At 47.3% G+C, this 18,255-nt stretch overlaps 1 protein-coding gene and 1 non-coding gene across 5 annotated transcripts in view; both read left to right on the forward strand.

Moving 5' to 3' along the window:
* Positions 1-18,255, forward strand: part of SLC7A8 (solute carrier family 7 member 8) — a 60,737-nt gene that overhangs the window by 23,897 nt on the left and 18,585 nt on the right. The window contains exon 1 of one of the 4 annotated variants that reach the window (XM_037987547.2): positions 6,340-6,553. The exons of 2 other annotated variants lie outside the window; for them this stretch is intronic. In XM_037987547.2, the coding sequence (XP_037843475.1) occupies positions 6,355-6,553 (199 nt within the window). In that variant the 5' untranslated portion in view covers positions 6,340-6,354. Of the gene's footprint in view, positions 1-6,339; positions 6,554-7,291; positions 7,427-18,255 lie in introns of those variants that run through there. One more of the 4 variants, XM_007990837.3, reaches the window with a different exon arrangement.
* LOC119620416 (U6 spliceosomal RNA) lies at positions 5,300-5,405 on the forward strand. Its single transcript, XR_005236943.1, has one exon. It is a non-coding gene; the product is annotated as a U6 spliceosomal RNA (small nuclear RNA).

Genomic DNA, 18,255 nt, shown 5'->3' on the forward strand with positions numbered 1-18,255 from the left:
GCCTCCCAAAGTGAGGCCACTGAGCCCGGCTGGTAGATGCTATCTTTCATTAAATGCTGGCACTTTTTATTCTAGCACCCCTCCCACCCATCCACCTACCCCCACCATCATCCAGCCCTCCTCATCCTCTTAGCAGGTGCCAGGCAAGCCAGCGGCATAAAATAAGCCCAGCTTGTATCTGTTTTGAGAGACGCAGTAGAGAGTTCGGGTGTGGCATGAACATATGCACATGGGGAACTCTGCTTCCTGCTGTCCTGTGGTGACATGCTGATGACTGTGAAGCAAGAGGTTTTGAGGAAAGGCCACCCTCTGTGGAGAGGTCATTGAGTGTATAATGGAGGGCACTGGAGGACAGGGCGCAGGGCCCAGCAGGGAGAGCCCGTGTGGTAAAGCCCATGGTGAGGGTTTGCTGCGGGAGGGAGGACATGAGGTCAAGTCTGCTTCCATGGTGGGGCTGTTTTGGAAAAGAACTGATGAGAAATGAAGTTAGGACGAGCCAGGTGGTGGGGGTGGAGAGGTGGAAAGAACCTGCTGAAACTGGCTCGCCTGCTGGGTCCTGGAGCTGGTGGGGGAGAGGAGAGGGAGAGGGAAGGAACTGCAGACTTGGATCACACTTATGCAACTGCAGCTGCCACTTCGAGTTATTCTATTATTTAGGTCAAAGCTGATTACTCACTGCTGAGTCAGCAGAATATCCCTAGCCACCCAGCAATAAAAAAGAAAAGAAAAAAAAAAAAAAAGAGGGAGAGAGAGAGAAAGCATTTTACATTTTAATTAAATAAAAAGCCTTTCTCCCTTCTCCAGAACAAGTCTATTAGTGGGAGGGGAGGGAGTTAGGAGGGGACTGGGAAGTGTTAGAACTTGGTTTTGATACCTTTTGTGATTTGCTTGTGTGTTTTTCTCCTTTTATTTCATAAGTAAATGACTATATTCCCCATATAAAAGATCCAAGTAAGATATAAAAAGAGTCGGCAGCGATAGCTGCCCTTATCATCAGCCCCTGGCCAGTAGCTGCCGTCATAGTGGATAGTTCTAAATAAAGTGCGTCTGTTACTGTACAGATCTGGCTGCATAGACATATGTATTGACAGGCTATTCCTACAGCTTGCCCTTTTTTTTTTTTTTTTTTTTTTTTTTGAGACAGAGTCTTTCTCTGTTGCCCAGGCTTAAGTGCAGTGGTGCGATCTCAGCTCACTACAAGCTCTGCCTCCTGGGTTCACGCCATTCTCCTGCCTCAGCCTCTCGAGTAGCTGGGACTACAGGCACCCGCCACCATGCCTGGCTAATTTTTTGTATTTTCAGTAGAGATGGGGTTTCACTGTGTTCGCCAGGATGGTCTCGATCTCCTGACCTCGTGATCCGCCCACCTTGGCCTCCCAAAGTGCTGGGATTACAGGTGTGAGCCACCGCACCCAGCCTACAGCTTGCCCTTTTATCCTGTAGCCACATCTTTTGGCTATTACCTGGGTCTCTAGTTGTAAACAGAGTGTCCACAGTGATCCAGAGGAAGCACTGGGTCCAGGGGACACCCTTTCCCAGGCTTCCATATGTGCATCTGTGCAACTCTGAGTTTTCCTTTGGGATATATTTGTCCCCCATTCTCTTGGAGACTGGGTCACCTTTCATTCAGTCAGCTCCTGGCCTCCTTCCTCTCATTTGGGGTTGGAGTCATGTCCAGCACCTGAGTGGAATCAATTCTTTTTATTCAACTTCCTCACTTCTCCCTGAATGTCTTGACCTAAAGAAGCTCCTTCTCCTTCCTCACCCTCAGGAGAAAGAAATATCCTGTATGCATTTCTCAAGGAAAAAATGCGTCTAATCTTGTTTTCTATCTTGCTACTGAGATTCCTAAGAGGCTACCTTTTTCCAGGGCTTCAGATTTCTCTTCTTCCTTGAGCTATTTGGAAAGGAAAGGACTTCACGTGTTGCTTCAAACTCCTGAGTTGCTTTGCGATTCCTCTGCAGAAAGCCTCCAACTGCCTGGTGCAGAATGCTGTCACAGAGAAACTCATGGGTTGTTTTGCAAGTCTCTTACAAATTTAATCAATCCCTTCACATCAGAGCATTCAACAGTCTTTCCTATCATCTAAATCCCTTAACCTCAGTTTATTTTCCCTTGAGCCTTCATATTCTCTACCCCCAAACTTCTCATCCCCAGACACTAAACATATTCCTTCAGATACCTGGGCAGCACTGCCTTCTTGCCCTTCCCTAGTCCCCAGAGGGTTCTTCGGGTATCCGATCGCCTTGTTTATATGAATTCAGACAAATACAGACTGGCCTACATTTGATTCCTATACATCCAAGACTCCATTGTTCTCTGTACACCTCCTAACTAGCCAGCATTAAAAATCTAAATGTATTGAAAATCTCTTGATTTTTACTCAATGGCCAGTTTGACTAACATCTCATTTTTCATTTTTATGATGCATTAAGATGAAAATTATTCTGTAAGCAGATTTGTGTGTGTGTGTGTGTGTGTGTGTGTGTTTGGAAAAGAGAAAGAAACTTAAAAAATCCATCAGCAGGACCGGGCGCGGTGGCTCACGCCTGTAATCCCAGCACTTTGGGAGGCCGAGGCGGGCAGATCACGAGGTCAGGAGATTGAGCCCATCCTGGCTAACACAGTGAAACCCCGTCTCTACTAAAAATGCAAAAAAAATTAGCCAGGCGTGGTGGCAGGCACCTGTAGTCCCAGCTACTCGGGAGGCTGAGGCAGGAGAATGGCATGAACCTGGGAGCGGAAGCTGCAGTGAGCCGAGAATGCGCCACTGCACTCCAGCCTGGAGGACAGAGCAAGACTTCGTCTCAAAAAAAAAAAAAAAGAAAAAGAAAAAAATTCCATCAGCTAATCACCATACTGAACTCCTACACTAAGAAGAGATAAGGTATGATTTACAGTGGTGCACACCTGTAGTCCCAGCTACTCGGGAGACTGAGGTAGAAGAATCGCTTGAACCCAGGAGACGGAGGTTGCAGTGAGCCGAGATTGTGCCGCTGCACTCCAGCCTGGGCAACAGAGCTAGACTGTCTCAAAAAAAAAAATGTGTCTATGTTTGCCTTCCATGTCCTCCCTAGAGCCCCGAGGGGTGCTGAGCAGGTCTCTGGTTAGAATCTTCCCCAGGGTAGTACTTCCAGGATCCTGCTCAAAATTCTGCCTGCTCTAGAGCAGTATAACTTAGAAAGGGATTAGGACTCTTGGGAAATATTATATAAATGCCACACTTCATTCATTCAGCAAACATTTATCAAGTGCCCATGATGGGCTAGTTACTGTTCTTGGCACAGAGGAGACAACAATGAACCAAAAGACTCTCGTTCTCACGTGAAGCAGCAGCAGCAGATTTAGTCTTCTTTCTTAACACGGATTATACTGCACCCACCTGTGTGTCCTCTAGTGATGCCACAGGTAACACAGAATCAGTCATACATTATTAAATATTTGAGTGTCTGTTCTGCTCCAGGCACTGTGGCAGGCATGGGGATACTTAGCTCTTGTACCAAGGAACTCACAGTCCAGTGGATGTTCCCGACAAGTATACAGGGAACTCCAGTTCCCCAAGAGGACAGCATCCAGGCAGCTCCTACAAGAAAAGTGAAGATGGGACTGGGGTTGAAGAAACTCTTAGAGAAAGTGACATGTAAATTGAGGCTGAAAGACCAGTTGGAAATAGTCAGGAAATGTTCAGCATGGAGGGAGGGTGGAGTAGAATGGGGTGGGCAGAATGTTCTAGCAGAACGAATTAACGTATGTCAAGGTCTGAGGACAGGAAAAATCACAGCTGTTTGTGGGAACTAAAGGTTGTTCAGTATAGCCACACTATGACTAGGAGGCAAGAAATGTATAATAGAAGCCAGGACCCCATCATGAAAGGCCTCATGAGCCATAAAGAGATTGGGCTCTCCCCTAGGAGGAATGAGGTTTGAAGGGTTTCAAACAGAAGACCAACATGATCGTATTTGTATCTTAGGAGAGTCATGCTGCAAGGCTAAAGGATGGATTGGTGAGGGGAATAAATCAGAGGCAAGAAAAGATGATTACAATGCGGTCGTAGGGATTCAGGTTAGAGATGACCGTCGTGTGCATCCTGGGGCAGTGGGAGTAGAGAAAAGTAGATGTTTTTGGTATTTAGAAGGTAGAATTGGTAGCCCTTGGTGATTAAGGTTGAAGGAGTCAAGGACTGCATGGTCTTGTTGGGGACACAGGTGAAGTAAATCAGGGACAAGACTGGTTCGTATTGTCTGTACATATTGTCATATTGTCTGAATTGGTGTAGTTCAGACTAGTCAAGTTGATCCCTCTGCCTTCGTCACCCTTTTTACTCACTCTTCAACACTTAAGATCTGTTGCTGGGACTTGAGGAAGCATCCCCTGTGCTTTTGGACTCTATATCTATAATGGCAGAGTAAGTAAGCTACCTGAGAAGTCAGTCTTCTTCATTTCAATGTGCTTCAACTGCTCTCCCGGATCACCTCCTCTTTCCTGATTCCCATAGTGTCTCTTCTGCTCTTCAGCTTTTACTCTCAGACCGAAGTTCTGCTGTTTAGAGAGTGTGTGTGCCTACACAGCCCACACCCTGGAAAGTGGGGAATGAGGGGCTTGTTTCTGGAAATATGTCTACTTCTGATTGGGAGAATAGTGAATGGGACTGAGGTTTCCTGAAACAGGAAACTCTTTTAGAGTTCAGCTTCCACCAGGTGTGGTAAAGATTTGCCTACTTTCTTGTACCAGCCTAGAAACTTAAATTCTCCTCTGGCCTTTTGTTGCTGACTGTCAAGGATCACTTTGTTTTTCTCAGAGGAGCCAGGGCCCATGATTTAAATGGAGTCACCCATTAATTGTGTCTGGTAAACTTTTTTTTGAGATCGAGTTTTGCTCTTGTTGCCCAGGCTGGAGTGCAATGACACCATCTTGGCTCACCGCAACCTCTGCCTCCCAGGTTCAAGCAATTCTCCTGCCTCAGCCTCCTGAGTAGCTGAGATTACAGGCATGCGCCCAGCTAATTTTTTTGTATTTTTAGTAGAGTCAGGGTTTCTCCATGTTGTTCAGGCTGGTCTCGAACTCCGGACCTCAGGTGATCCGCCCGCCTCGCCCTCCCAAAGTGCTGGGATTACAGGCGTGAGCCACCGCGCCCGGCCCTGTGTCTGGTAAACTTTTAAGGATTAATGTGACACACCAAATTTATATTACATACCTAAGAACATAAAATCAGAAGGCTTATGGGAGTGAGGCCCAGTGGTACTTGGAGCTTTGGGGGAAAGAAGAAAGGGCATCTCTGTTATAAGAGTTCAGCAAGTTGTGCTCACTTTAGCAGCACATATACTAAAATTGGAGCAGTACAGAGAAGATGAGCATGGCCCCATGTACAGATGACATGCAAATTCGCGAAGCATTCCATATTAAAAAAAGAAAAAAGTCCAGGCGCAGTGGCTCGCCCCTGTAATCCCAGCACTTTGGGAGGCTGAGGCTGGTGGATCACCTGAGGTCGGGAATTTGAGACCAGCCTGTCCAACATGGAGAAACCCCGTCTCTACTAAAAATACAAAATTAGCTGGACATGGTGGCACATGCCTGTAATCCCAGCTACTCAGGAGGCTGAGGCAGGAGAATCGCTTGAACCCGGGAGGCAGAGGTTGCAGTGAGCCGAGATCGTGCCATTGCACTCCAGCCTGGGCAACAAAAGCGAAACTCCATCTCAAAAAAAAAAAAGAAAAGAAAAGAAAAAAGAGTTTAGCAAGTTTATGTACGAGCTACCATTGGAATTGGGTTATAACCGAACCATTTTGGGGGAATTTTGCAGCCTGGGTCCAGGTTTATAGAATTTAGTGAACACCAACAGAGCTTACAAGCCTTCTGGTCCAAGAACCAACTAAACCTCACAGGATCCATACCCTGTCTTCCAAGACTGAAATATGATGGAGGGTCAGGCTAGCCTTCCTGGGCTCAGTGCAGACTCAACAGAACCCATTCTCATCCACCTTGCTCCGCATCTGGGGTCATCAGTCTTGAGAATTGGGGTGTGAGAGCAATTTTTCAGGTCCAGGCTGAAAAAGTAATGAGTAGGATTAAAATAGGGTTCCCCACGGTGGCATGGCAGGCCACCCCTGGATTTCCTGGTGTCTTCAGTTTTTCGCTTCTCCCGGGCTCAGGCCAGCTGAGGAGCCATGTTTAGCTCATGCTGAAGAGAGAACTACTCAGCTCTTGGAAAATGCTGAGCTGGGTATTCCTGCCTCTTGGCTGAGCTAAGTACTGGGTGGTGATTCAGCAGAAACTCCAGCTCCAGCAGCTGGCACAGGAGCTAACAGGGTAAGAAGGAAGGGGAAGACAGAGCCACGAAGGGAGGAGGGGAGGGGATGGGGCAGTATGGGCAGGAGCTTAGCTGGAAGTGTTTGGTAAAAGCTGTGTGCCTCCAGGAGCACTTACAGCCCTCACAGCTTCTCGGCACCCTCCTCCTCTGCAGATGTGTCCTTGGAAGAGAGAGGCCCTTCCGGAAGGCTCAGAGCACCTCCTCTCCTTTGGAGGGGGTTCCGAGATTTCTAAAACATTTTAAGCGCTTCGAGATGAAAAGGGCTGGAGAAGGGGAAATGTTACTATAGTGCGATAGGCAAGATCTGTTTCAAAACCACACTCCCCACTGTGCACTTTATAGAGGCTGGGATCAAAGCGCAGTTTATGAGGAAGGGCTGCTTTGTTTTTTTTTGGTTGCTGTTGTGTGGCTTTTTGTGTGTGTGTGTTTTTTAACGTTTTTATCTTTCACCAGTCAAGTTATATGTATAACTTCATCAGACAAGTTATATTACATGTACAATAATCAAGGTGCCGAAAGACTTTATAATGTGGCGCCTCACCTGCTATGAAAAATGTCTTGGCCCTGAGGTGGGGGTTAGCGGGGAATAGAGAAGGATTCTAGGAGGGTTCTGTGAAGCTGGATCCGAGTCTCTCCACTCCCCCACACCTCCAGGCCTCTCTGGGTCTTTGACAAGGAAAGACTGTTCCGTGTGACCTGCGTGGGCAGAACTGGAACCTTATCAGAGCCTTGGGTTGTGTGCGTTAGAGGTCAAACAGGCCTCCGTGTTTTCTTTGCCTATCAGTGCCTTTTGGCAGCCGGCACTGCTTACCTCCTAGATCCTAGATCTGGAAACGAAGCGGCTTTTCCACAATTAGAAACACGTGCTCAGTTCCTTCCCAAGCGGGGGAGGTGGCCAAGGAGCCTGGTGCAGCCAATCACAGAGCCGAGCGTAGCCACACCCACGCCCCCGCAGGCCCGGCTTACCTGGGGCTCCAACCTCCAGCCTGGGCACCCAGACCCAGAGGGCTGCTGGGAGGGACATGCCTCACCCCTTTTGCTCCAGCTGGAGGGGAGGGAGTCTGTGGGAGCTGGCCAGAGCGTGGCAGAAGGCAGAGAAGTGCACGCCCCAGCAAAAGGTGAGGCTGAGAAGCCAACCCTCTGGCAGGCCATGACCCAGGTGAAATTTATGGCGTTTCAGAGGGCTGGGGAGCTCCATCCGGAAAGGTGCTTGTTTTGCAGGTTTGGAGAGGAACAGGGCGTTCTGATTTCTACAAAGTGGCGTCACTGCTTCCTTTGTCAGCAGCCGTCTGCTTAGTACATTCCATCTTGCTGTTTTCAGTCCTGGCCTCTCTCTGTTGTGCTCCTCTCAAGCCCTCTTTCTCTCCCACTCATCTGCATTGTCCTCCGCTTGCTCCCTCCCGCCCTGTGGTTTCTTGTGCTCTTTCCCTCTGTTCTTCACCATCTGTCTTTATGGACTTTGGCAAGTCTGGACATTTTTCCCCCTTTCTACTGCCTGTTTTCACTTATCTGAACAGACGAGGAGGAGAGGCCTGGTTCTGGAAATGTTAAAGGAAAACCAAGCCTTTCCAAGCCAGTCCAGCCCACTCCTGAGAAAGGTGCAAGCCAGCAAAACCGAGAAATCCACATGGAGTTCCGGGAGTTTGGAGGGAACATGTGACGGTGACATTGATAAGGGGGCTGGTGGGAGGGGACCCAAGGTGGAGATCCCTGTGGGAAATGACTTTCTAAAGCCCTGGGAGCAATGGATGCACCTTTCTTGGTTTCTGAGGCATAACTGTCAAAGTCTTCCCCTTTTGCCATATCGGCATCTTCCTTCCTGCTGCCCAGGAAGCAGTCCAGGCTGGGGCTAACCAGCGTCTTGGTGACAGATCCAAGTGGCACTGGCAGTAGTGACCATGGGTACCACTGACCCAAGCAGGAGGAGAGATGATGTGGGAGTGTCCAAGGGAAAGCAGAGTGATGTGTGTATGATGAAGGAAGGCTGGGCAGAGGCAGAACAAGCAACTGGGAATTGGGCTGTCCCAGTCTGGTCTTTACTGTGAATTAGCTGGGATCTAAATTCACTCACATATAAAATGAGGTTCTGCGGCCGGCATGGAGGCTCACACCTGTAATTCTAGCACTTTGGGAAGCTGAGTCAGGCAGATCGCTTGAGCCCAGGACTTGGAAGCTGCAATGAGCTATGATCATGCCATTGCACTTCAGCCTGGGCAACAGAAAGAGACCCCATCTGTAAAAGAAAAATAAAATAAAATGAGGTTCTGGGTTTCTAAGGTCATTCCTGCTTCTGATCACCTATGAGGCTGGAAACAAGCCTTGGGTGGTAGGGTGCAGGCTTCAAATATTTACCTCTAGGGCCAAGAGTTGGCTACAAGGAGAGTCCCAACTGGTTCATTCTTCTTAGCACTGTCCTTACAACAACCAATCCAGCCCCGTATCCAGATGGCCCTATCCCAACCTTTACCCTGTCAGACCAGAATAGTGTGGTTCATCGAGTGGCAGCTGGCTTAGTAGAAGAAATGAGATTAGTTCAGGGATCCATGTGGGAATGTTCATTGGCTCCTTGAGGAAGGCACAAAATGAACCCCTGTTGGCCCAGCTCAATGAGAAGCCAGAGTCCTGTATCCAAAGCAAAGGAGCACCTGAAAACAGTCATCGCCGGGTGTGGTGGCTCACACCTGTAATCCCAGCACTTTGGGAGGCCAAGGCAGGTGACTCACTTGAGCCCAGGAGTTCTAGACCAGCCTGGGCAACCTGGCAAAACCCCGTCTCTACAAAAAATACAAAAATTAGCTGGGCCTGGTGGCACATACCTGTAGTCTCAACTACTCAGGAGGCTGAGGTGGGAGGATCATCTGAGTCTGGGGAGGTTGAGACTACAGTGAGCCATCATCATGCCACTGCACTGCAGCCTGGGTGACAGAGTCTCAAAAAAAAAAAAAAAAAAACAATGGCGGCTCATGCCTGTAATCCCAGCACTTTGAGATGCCAAAGTGGGCAGATTACTAGAGCTCAGGAGTTCAAGACTAGCCTGGGCAACATGGGGAAACCCTGTCTCTACTAAAAATACAAAAAATTAGCTGGGTGTGATGGCACATACCTGTGGTCCCAGCTACTCGGGAGGCTGAGGTGGGAGGATTGCTTGAGCCTGGGAGGCAGAGATTGTAGTTTGCCAACATCAGGCCACTGCACTCCAGCCTGGGTGACAGAATGAGACCCCATCTCAAGAAAAGAAAACAGTTATCAAGTAGTTTCTCTCTGGGAATAACGTGTACTCTTAGTGAGCTTTTTTTTTTTCTTTGTTTTTGTTTTGTTTTGTTTTGTTTTGTTCGAGGTAGAGTCTTTGTCACTGAGGCTGGAGTGCAGTGGCGCAATCATGGCTCACTGCAACCTCTGCCTCCCAGGTTCAAGCAATTCTCAGCCTCCCGGGTAGCTGGCATTACAGGCATGCACTGCCACACCCAGCTAATTTTTGTGTTTTTAATAGAGACAGGGTTTTTCTATATTGGCCAGGCTGGTCTTGAACTCCTGACCTCAAGTGATTTACCCATCTTAGCCTCCCAAAGTGCTGGGATTACAGGTGTGAGCCACTGTGCCCAGCAAGCTTTTTTCTTTTTCTTTTTCTTTTTCTTTTTTTAAAGAGACAGGGTTACCCAGGCCAGTGCAATGGCACAATCACAGCTTACTGCAGCCTTGAATTCCTGGGCTCAAGTGATCCTCCCACCCCAGCCTCCATTGTAGCTGGGACTACAGGTACATGTCACCATATCTGGCTAATTTTCTGTTATTTTTTAAGAGACAGGATCTTGCTGTATTGCCCAGGCTGGCCTCAAACTTCAAACTTCTGGCCTCAATTGATCCTCCCTCCTCAGCCTCTACTGTCACTGGGATTACAGGTGTGAGTAACTGTGCCTGGTTGTACTTTGTGAGCTTTCTTAGAGGAAGGAGAGACAGCCACAATATGTACCCTCTCCCCACAAGTCTGTCTGGCATCCGGGGCGCTTGCCTTGCTTCATGGGCCATCCCATGACATATTAAACCTGATATTTACTCCCTAGAGCAGCACAATGGCTTCTATGTGCACTCTCCCTGAATTTTCTGTGTAGATGTATCTGTCTGTCATTTCCATTCAGTAAGCTGAGCACCTACTGTGTGCCAGACAGGACCTCAAGGCCACTCTGGCCACCAGGGGATTGTTTGTGGCTGTGTGTGCACCGCTGGCAGCAGACAGTGTCTGTGGGGCCTGAGGAGTGGCGCAGCACGGGCAGCAACCACGCAGCTCTTCAGCTTTCTGCAGGGTGTTCCTCCCTAGCAGACAGAGGCACGTGACTTATAAGATCTGGTGGTATTTTCATCACTTGTGGAAACTGAGGCACAGGAACATGTTTGACCATCTGGGCTCCTGGTTCAGTGCCTTGGCCGGTGCTCCCCAGCCCCCAGCCTGTACCTGTGACCCACTTCCAACTTCCAGACAGCTGGGTTGAAGGACCCCAGGGCAGGTCATTTGTGGAGGAGCATCCTCCTGAGAAAAAGATGGAACAGATTAGAAATTGAGAAGGGTCAGGGGCACGATGTACAATGTGGTCTGATGCATGATATGCTCTCTAAAATCTTCCAAACCATTCCCATTCCCCGCCACTCTGCTTTGCCTCTGAGTGTCAGCATGATCCTGAGCAAATCATATGCTCTTTTTGACTTTCTTAGTCTACAGTTTCTTAAGATAAACAATAAAAATAACCATTTAACATTTTATGCAAAAGGCTAGACGTGGTGGCTCATGCCTATAATCCCAGCATTTTGGGAGGCCGAGGTGGGCGGATCACGAGATCAGGAGATGGAGACCATCCTGGCTAACACGGTGAAACTCCGTCTCTACTAAAAATACAAAAAATTAGCCGGGCGAGGTGGCGGGCGCCTGTAGTCCCAGCTACTCGGGAGGCTGAGGCAGGAGAATGGCGTGAGCCTGGGAGGCAGAGCTTGCAGTGAGCCAAGATCGTGCCACTGCACTCCAGTCTGGGCAACAGAGCAAGACTCTATCTCAAAAAAAAAAAAAAAAAAAAATGTATGCAACAATACACAAGATACAGAGTATCGTCACACTGTTCAAATGGACCTTAGATTTTACCTGGAGAAAAGGGAGGTTCAAAGAGGTTAACTGAGAGTACGTGACTAAGCTGGCAAAGGCACCATGGCCACTGAGTTCTTCAAGTTCAAAAGTTCTGTGATTCTCGGATTCAGATCTGCTGGGTCCCTCTGAGAGAGCCGTCTCTGGCTCCTATCTTTCATGCTGCTGGTGATCCTCCTCCCCATTCTTACCACTTCACACCTTACACAAACTCCTCTGAGCTCTGCTCCCTTGTTCCACACCCAAAAAAGATTCCAGAAACCCACATCATCCTTTACTTCCCAGGTGCTGCTAGGTAGAGTTGAGGGGAAGAGTGATAAAGTCACAGCCTCACCTCTGGAATGATTGCAGGGACTTAAAACCAACTCCACAACTCCCCAATCCGTCCTTAAAACCTTCTAAATGCAGATGTATTTGTTTATGCTAATGATTCATTGGTGTTCTACTTCAAAATGCACTGAAGAAATTAATTTTAAATTGTTTCTTTTACCTATAGTCTATAATACTCTCATGCATTGCTTAATGATAAGGATACCGTCTGAGAAATGTATCCTTAGATAATGTAGTCATTATGCAAACATCATAGACTGTACTGACATGAAACTAGATGGCATAGCCTACTACACACCAAGGCTACATGATGTAGCTTGTTGCTCCTAGTCTACAAACCTGTACAGCATGTTACTGTACTGAGCACTGTAGACAGTTGTATTTGTTCATTAAACATATCTAAACAGAGAAAAGATACAGTAAAAATATGGTCTTCGAATCTTACAGGACCACCAAGGTATAAGTAGTCTGTTGTTGCCCAGAATGTCATCATTGTAGCACATGACTGTGTATTAATTTAGGGTTAAAAATGGGTTGACTCAGCCTGGAAGGATACAGAGCAAGCTCTGCCAAGGTGTGTTTTGGTGTTGTCTACCACAGGACAGTACGCGGTGTGGCCACTCTGTCCCCTCCGACGTGAATAGTGTACTCAGACTCGGGACTCTTGGGATAATAATTTCTTGGCTTTCTATCTTGACTTCTTTTGTGGCCTTTGATTGTGGCTTCTGGCCAGTAAAATAAGGAGACCAACAAAATCATGGGGGCAGAAAATAAAGGATTCATGTCTGTGAACATCCTGGCACTCCACTCGTCTTGCAAGAAGTTTGTGTGTGTATCTGGGTTGTGTGGGTGGGCCTGAAGTTGTAAGGAATACAGGGGAGACTGAAGGAGAACCTGAATTAGATGAAGGAGGGATATTATGTCTTTTGCCCTGGATTTCTCTAAAAGGAAAGAGGAAAAACAACACTGCTAGGGTTACAAGACAAGGCTGTTTGCTACTGTATTGAATTACCAAATGGAGGAAGAGGAAATAGGAACACTTTAGCTGTGGGATCCCAGCTAGGGTTGGGAAGCTGGAAGAAGTGGGAAGCAGCTATGTGGTGTGGAACTTTGCTAACCAGGTGAGCACACTGGTGATCTCACCTTCACTACCCACTTCTAGAGAGCACCATCCCTTCCCTCCAGCCGGTGTCCCGCAAGGCCTGTGGCCAGACACTCCTTTGGGCTCCTGGTATGTTGCCTGGCTGCTGTTTAAAAGCTTTTCTCTTTAAGGGTATGTCTCTGCTGTCTGGTCTTTCTGCATAATGTCTGTCTAGTATCCATTTCCTATTGGTACTGTTACAAGTAACCACAAGCTTAGTGGTTTAAAACTATGCAAATGTACTATCTTTTTTTTTTTTTTTTTTTTTTTTGAGACGAAGTCTCGCTCTGTCACCCAGGCTGGAGTGCAGTGGCGTGATCTTGGCTCACTGCAACCTCCGCCTCTGGGTTCACGCCATTCTCCTACCTCAGCCTCCCAAGTAGCTGGGACTACGGGTGCCCACCACCATGCCCGGCTAATGTTTTGTATTTTTAGTAGAGACGGAGTTTCACTGTGTTAGCCAGGATGGTCTTGATCTCCTGACCTCGTGATCCACCCGCCTCGGCCTCCCAAAGTGCTGGGATTACAGGCGTGAGCCACTGTGCCCGGCCAAATGTACTATCTTAGTCCTGGAAGTCAGAAGTCCTAAACTCTGGGGTCAGCAGGCCTGAATTTCTTCTAGAGGCTCTGGGGAGAATTCCTTGCCTTTTCTAGCTTCTAGGGATCTCCTGCATTCTTTGGCTTATGGCCCCATCTTTCATCTTCAAAGCCAGCAGCATAGCATCTTCAAGTCTCTCTTTCTCTCTGATGGTTGCATGATCACATGTCTTTTTGTAACTCTGATCCTCTTACCTCCCTCTTGTAAGGACTCCTGTGACAACACTGGGCCCTCTGGATAATACAGGATAATCTCCCCATCTCAAGATCCTTAACATGGTTGGGCGTGGTGGCTCAGGCCTGTAATTCCAGCACTTTGGGAGGCCGAGGTGGGTGGATCACCTGAGCTCAGGAGTTCGAGACCAGCCTGGCCAACATGATGAAACCCGTCTACCAAAAATACAAAAATTAGCCAGGTTTGGTGGCAGACACCTGTAATCCCAGCTACTTGGGAGGCTGAGGCAGGAAAATCGTTTTAACATGGGAGGCGGAGGTTGCAGTGAGCCGAGACCACGCCATTGCACTCCAGCCTGGGCAACAAGAGCGAAACTCCGTCTCCCAAAAAAAAAAAACTCCTTAACTTAATCACATTTGCAAAGTTCCTTTTGTCATTTAAAATAACATAGTCACAAATCTCAGGGATTAGAATGTTGATATCTTGGATGGTCATAATTCTACCTTCAACTGCCCCCAATACAAAGAGATCTGCTGTCATTGCCAAGGGGAGGAAGTGAAGGAGAGACTTCTGTAATTCCAAAGTCTGGGGTCAGAGCTGGGCTGGGGCTGAGGGCACCTTCTCTGCAGGGAGCCCAGCGCTCCACAGTGGGCAAGCCAGTTACAGGTCGGCAGCAAGGACTCTGAATCCCTCTGCCAGTCCTGCAGAAAGCATTGAGCCCATCTCTCCTACTTGGCAGCTGGGAGGCCCTGGACTCTGGGTAGTGTTCCAGATTGCTAGAATCTGAATTTTCCTCCTCTTGCCTGACTCATTCTTTGTATCTCTTCTGTCACCTTGATGTTGAGTATTTCAAACTGGATGGATTAAGTAACCCGCCCCTGACTTAAGCATCTTCTTGAATTCTTGTCTTCTTAGTAGTCTTTCATATTATTTTTTACCCAGGAAGCAAGAAGGAAAGAGGGGAGGAAATGCCCAAAAATATATATACAAGCCTGGAATTCCATGAGGGCCTCTAAAGAAGCAGCAACCACTCCCACAACTAGATTACAATGGACAAGAACCAGAGTCTTATGACTTTTTATTTTGTCCAGCTGGACCAGGATTATAAATTTCTCCATGTTGCCAGGGTCTCTTCCTCCTATAGGAGGCATCTCTGATTCCCCTGGGCTGAGTTAGGGGTTCCTCATAGATGCCCACTAGCTTCTGCAAATAACTTTGCCATCACCTCATTGTTTTGTGGCCATCTCTTCACCTGTCATCCCTGTTACACTGCCAACTTCCTAAAGGCAGGGACTTGTGTCTTATCAATAACCTCCCCACCAACTAGAATGCCTAGTACATGTAGGCCCTGCATGAATGATGGATGAGTGGATGAGTGGATGGATGGATAGATGATAGATGGTTGGATGAGTGGGTAGGTGAATGGATGATGGATGGATAGACGGGTGGGTAGATGAATGCATGGATGATGGATGGCTAGATGGGTGGATGGGTGAATGGATCTATGATGGATGGATGGATGGATAGATGGATGGATGAATGGATGGATGGATGGATGAAAAGCCCCTCACATTTCAAAGCTGCTGTGGCCAATGATCCTCATCTACATGTAGCTTCCCTGAGGTCACTGTATCTCAGGCATGCGGAATTCAGGGTCTAGCCGAGAGCAGAGGGTTCTAGAATATCATCGTCAGCAACAGACAAGTGCCAGGCAGTAGCTAGCCAGCAGCAGGGCTCCTAAGCAGGGCAGGAACTTGGCAAGCACCCACTGACCTTTCCTCTCCGGATGGAGGCTCAGGTTTCAGCCCTGCTGTGAGGGAAGTTGTCTTGTGGTACCAGGAGACTGATACCCTCTTTCCCCTCAGTCACATGGTGTGATCACCCAACTGCAGGGTGAAGGGCCAGATCTGGGGCCTGCAGCCATTGTTCCAAGGAGATTAGGTGTCACAGGCAACCTGCCTATCCCCACCTCATTCTCCGAATTTCTTTTTGTTTCTGAAAGATTATTGTGAAGGTGAAAGGTTAAATATTAGTCAAGGGCTGGGTTCTTGGGAAGTGATGGAGATAAGATTAGGCAAGACAGAAGATAGCCACAGATAGGTTATTTGACAGAGCATCCCTGTCTCTGTCACCCCAGGAAGACCACAGAGCTGACAGTTTAAAGGTGTCTTTCTGTGTGACTCAGTAAGGTCCATCTTGTAAAGAGATGATTTCATGTTTTCCAGCACAAGAGGGAGGTGGTCTGCTTGGGGGAGGAGGGATCCCTTGTTTTCCTCAAGTACTTTCTGTCACTTCCCCCTCCTGCCCTCTCCTCCCCTTGGAGAAGGATTTTCTTCCCTGAGATCAAGATCTGGTTCCTTATTGTGTAATCCTTACCTATCCCTGAGGCTCCTGGGGTTTGTTTCCTAATCTTCCTTCCTTCCTTTTATCAATCTCCTTTATCCTTGAGTTACTGCTGTGTCTGCCTGAATTCCTGGGTGAAGGGGCCCAGCCTTGTACCTTGCATGCCTTGGGGCCCAGGGCAGAAGCTGAGATCACAGACCCAGTTGTTTAGAGTGACCTAGGTTGGCTTGTCACCAGGCACATGATCCTGAAATCCTTATTGAATTGAGTAAGACAAACCAAATGTGTATTTATCAGGATGTCAGTCCATCTGGAACATTCGGGTATTTACAAAGTGTTCTCCCTGCTTGGGCACTTAAAATCCTTCCTTTGACAACATGTTTTGCTTCTCCTTATATGACATCATCTTGGATAATAGCTCTTCCATGAGGAGTCAGGAACTTCTACTCTTGAAGTCAAGTTTCCTGTTGCCCTTTGGCAACATGAAGCCAACTAGGGATTGTGTCTCCTTTTGATGAGGTTCTTGGGGAGCAGAAGAGGTTGATGTGCATTGTGGAACGTGTAGACCGAGATGATATTGGAAGGCTAATGAACTGTGATATTTTAAAATTCTTTTATTAAATACTTGCTGAGCACCTACTATTTGCAGGCACCAATGATATGTCCTGAGATTTAAAAACGTGAAAACATTTACTTGCCCTTGGTGTCTTTAAAAAAAAAAAAATGTAGTCTAGCTGTGTCGCCCACACTGGTGTGCAGTGGTACAATCATGGCCCACTGCAACCTCCGCCTCCCAGGTACAAGTGATTCTCCTGCCTCAGCCTCCCGAATAGCTGGGATTACAGGCACTCGCCGCCATGCCCAGCTAATGTTTTTATTTTTAGTAGAGATGGGTTTCACTGTGTTGGCCAGGCTGGTCTCGAACTCCTGACCTCATGATCCACCCACCTTGACCTCCCAAAGTGCTAGGATTACAAGCATGAGCCACCGCGCCCAGCCAGAAGCAGGTCATTTTGATACAAAGAAATACATCCTGGCCAGGCACGGTGGCTCATGCCTGTAATCCCAGCACTTTGGGAGGCCGAGGATCACGAGGTCAGCAGATTGAGACCATTCTGGCTAACACGGTGAAATCCCGTCTCCACTAAAAATACAAAAAATTAGCTGGATGTGGTGGCATCCCAGCTGAGGCAGCAGAATGGCGTGAACCTGGGAGGTGGAACTTGCAGTGAGCCGAGATTGCGCCACTGCACTCCAGCCTGGGCGAAAGAGTGCGACTCTGTCTCAAAAAAAAAAAAAAGAAAAGAAAAAAGAAATACATCCCAATATTAGATATAAACAAAGTGGTATGGGATTGTTCTGGAAAGAAGGAACAAACTTTGTTCCTCGTGTACAAAACACAGCTGATATATCTTCCCTTGCAGGCATGTTGTTAGGAATAAATAACATGCTGAATTATAAAGATTCATAGAACAGGTGACATTTAAGCTGGATCTTGAAAGAGGAGAAGGGATTTGCCAGGTGGAGACGGTGCATGAAGGAAGGTTACAGATGGGTAATGTCAGGATCATCCTACCCTAACCTTCTCAGCATCAGGTAAGGTTGGGAAATACTTGGAAAGTAGAAGTACCATTTAAGAATAAGATATTGATAAAATTTGATCAGCCATTCAAGTGAAGTCAGAGCTGCCACACCACCCAGCTTATTTTTAAATTTTTTTGTAAAGAATTACAACTCCCCATGCCACCAAAGAAGATTTGTAAATGGATGGCAAATAAGCACATGAAAAGTTGCTCAACATCATTAGTCATTAGGGAAATGCAAATCAAAACCATAATGAAATACAACTACATGCCCGTTAGCAAAAACTGACAATACCAAATGCTGGGAAAGATGTAGAGCAACAGGAACTCTGACATGACAGTGGGAATGCGAAATGAGACAGCCACTGTGGAAGACAGTTTGGCAGTTTCTTATAAAGTTAAACACATTTACTCTATGGCCCAGAATCTCATTCCTGGGGACTTACTGAAGAGCAATGAAAACCCCACTCAAAGATCTCTACAATCCACAAAAAGAAAAAAGACATCTACGCAAGTGTTTATCGCAACTCTTCATAATAGTCCCACACTGTGAGCAACCCAAATGTCTACAGAAAAACAAACAGATACCTGTATATCATAGAATGCTATCTGGCAATAAAAAGGAACAAATTGTAATATATGCAACAACA

This window comes from Chlorocebus sabaeus, chromosome 29 (assembly GCF_047675955.1).
Source record: "Chlorocebus sabaeus isolate Y175 chromosome 29, mChlSab1.0.hap1, whole genome shotgun sequence".
NCBI classification, from domain to species: Eukaryota; Metazoa; Chordata; class Mammalia; order Primates; family Cercopithecidae; genus Chlorocebus; species Chlorocebus sabaeus.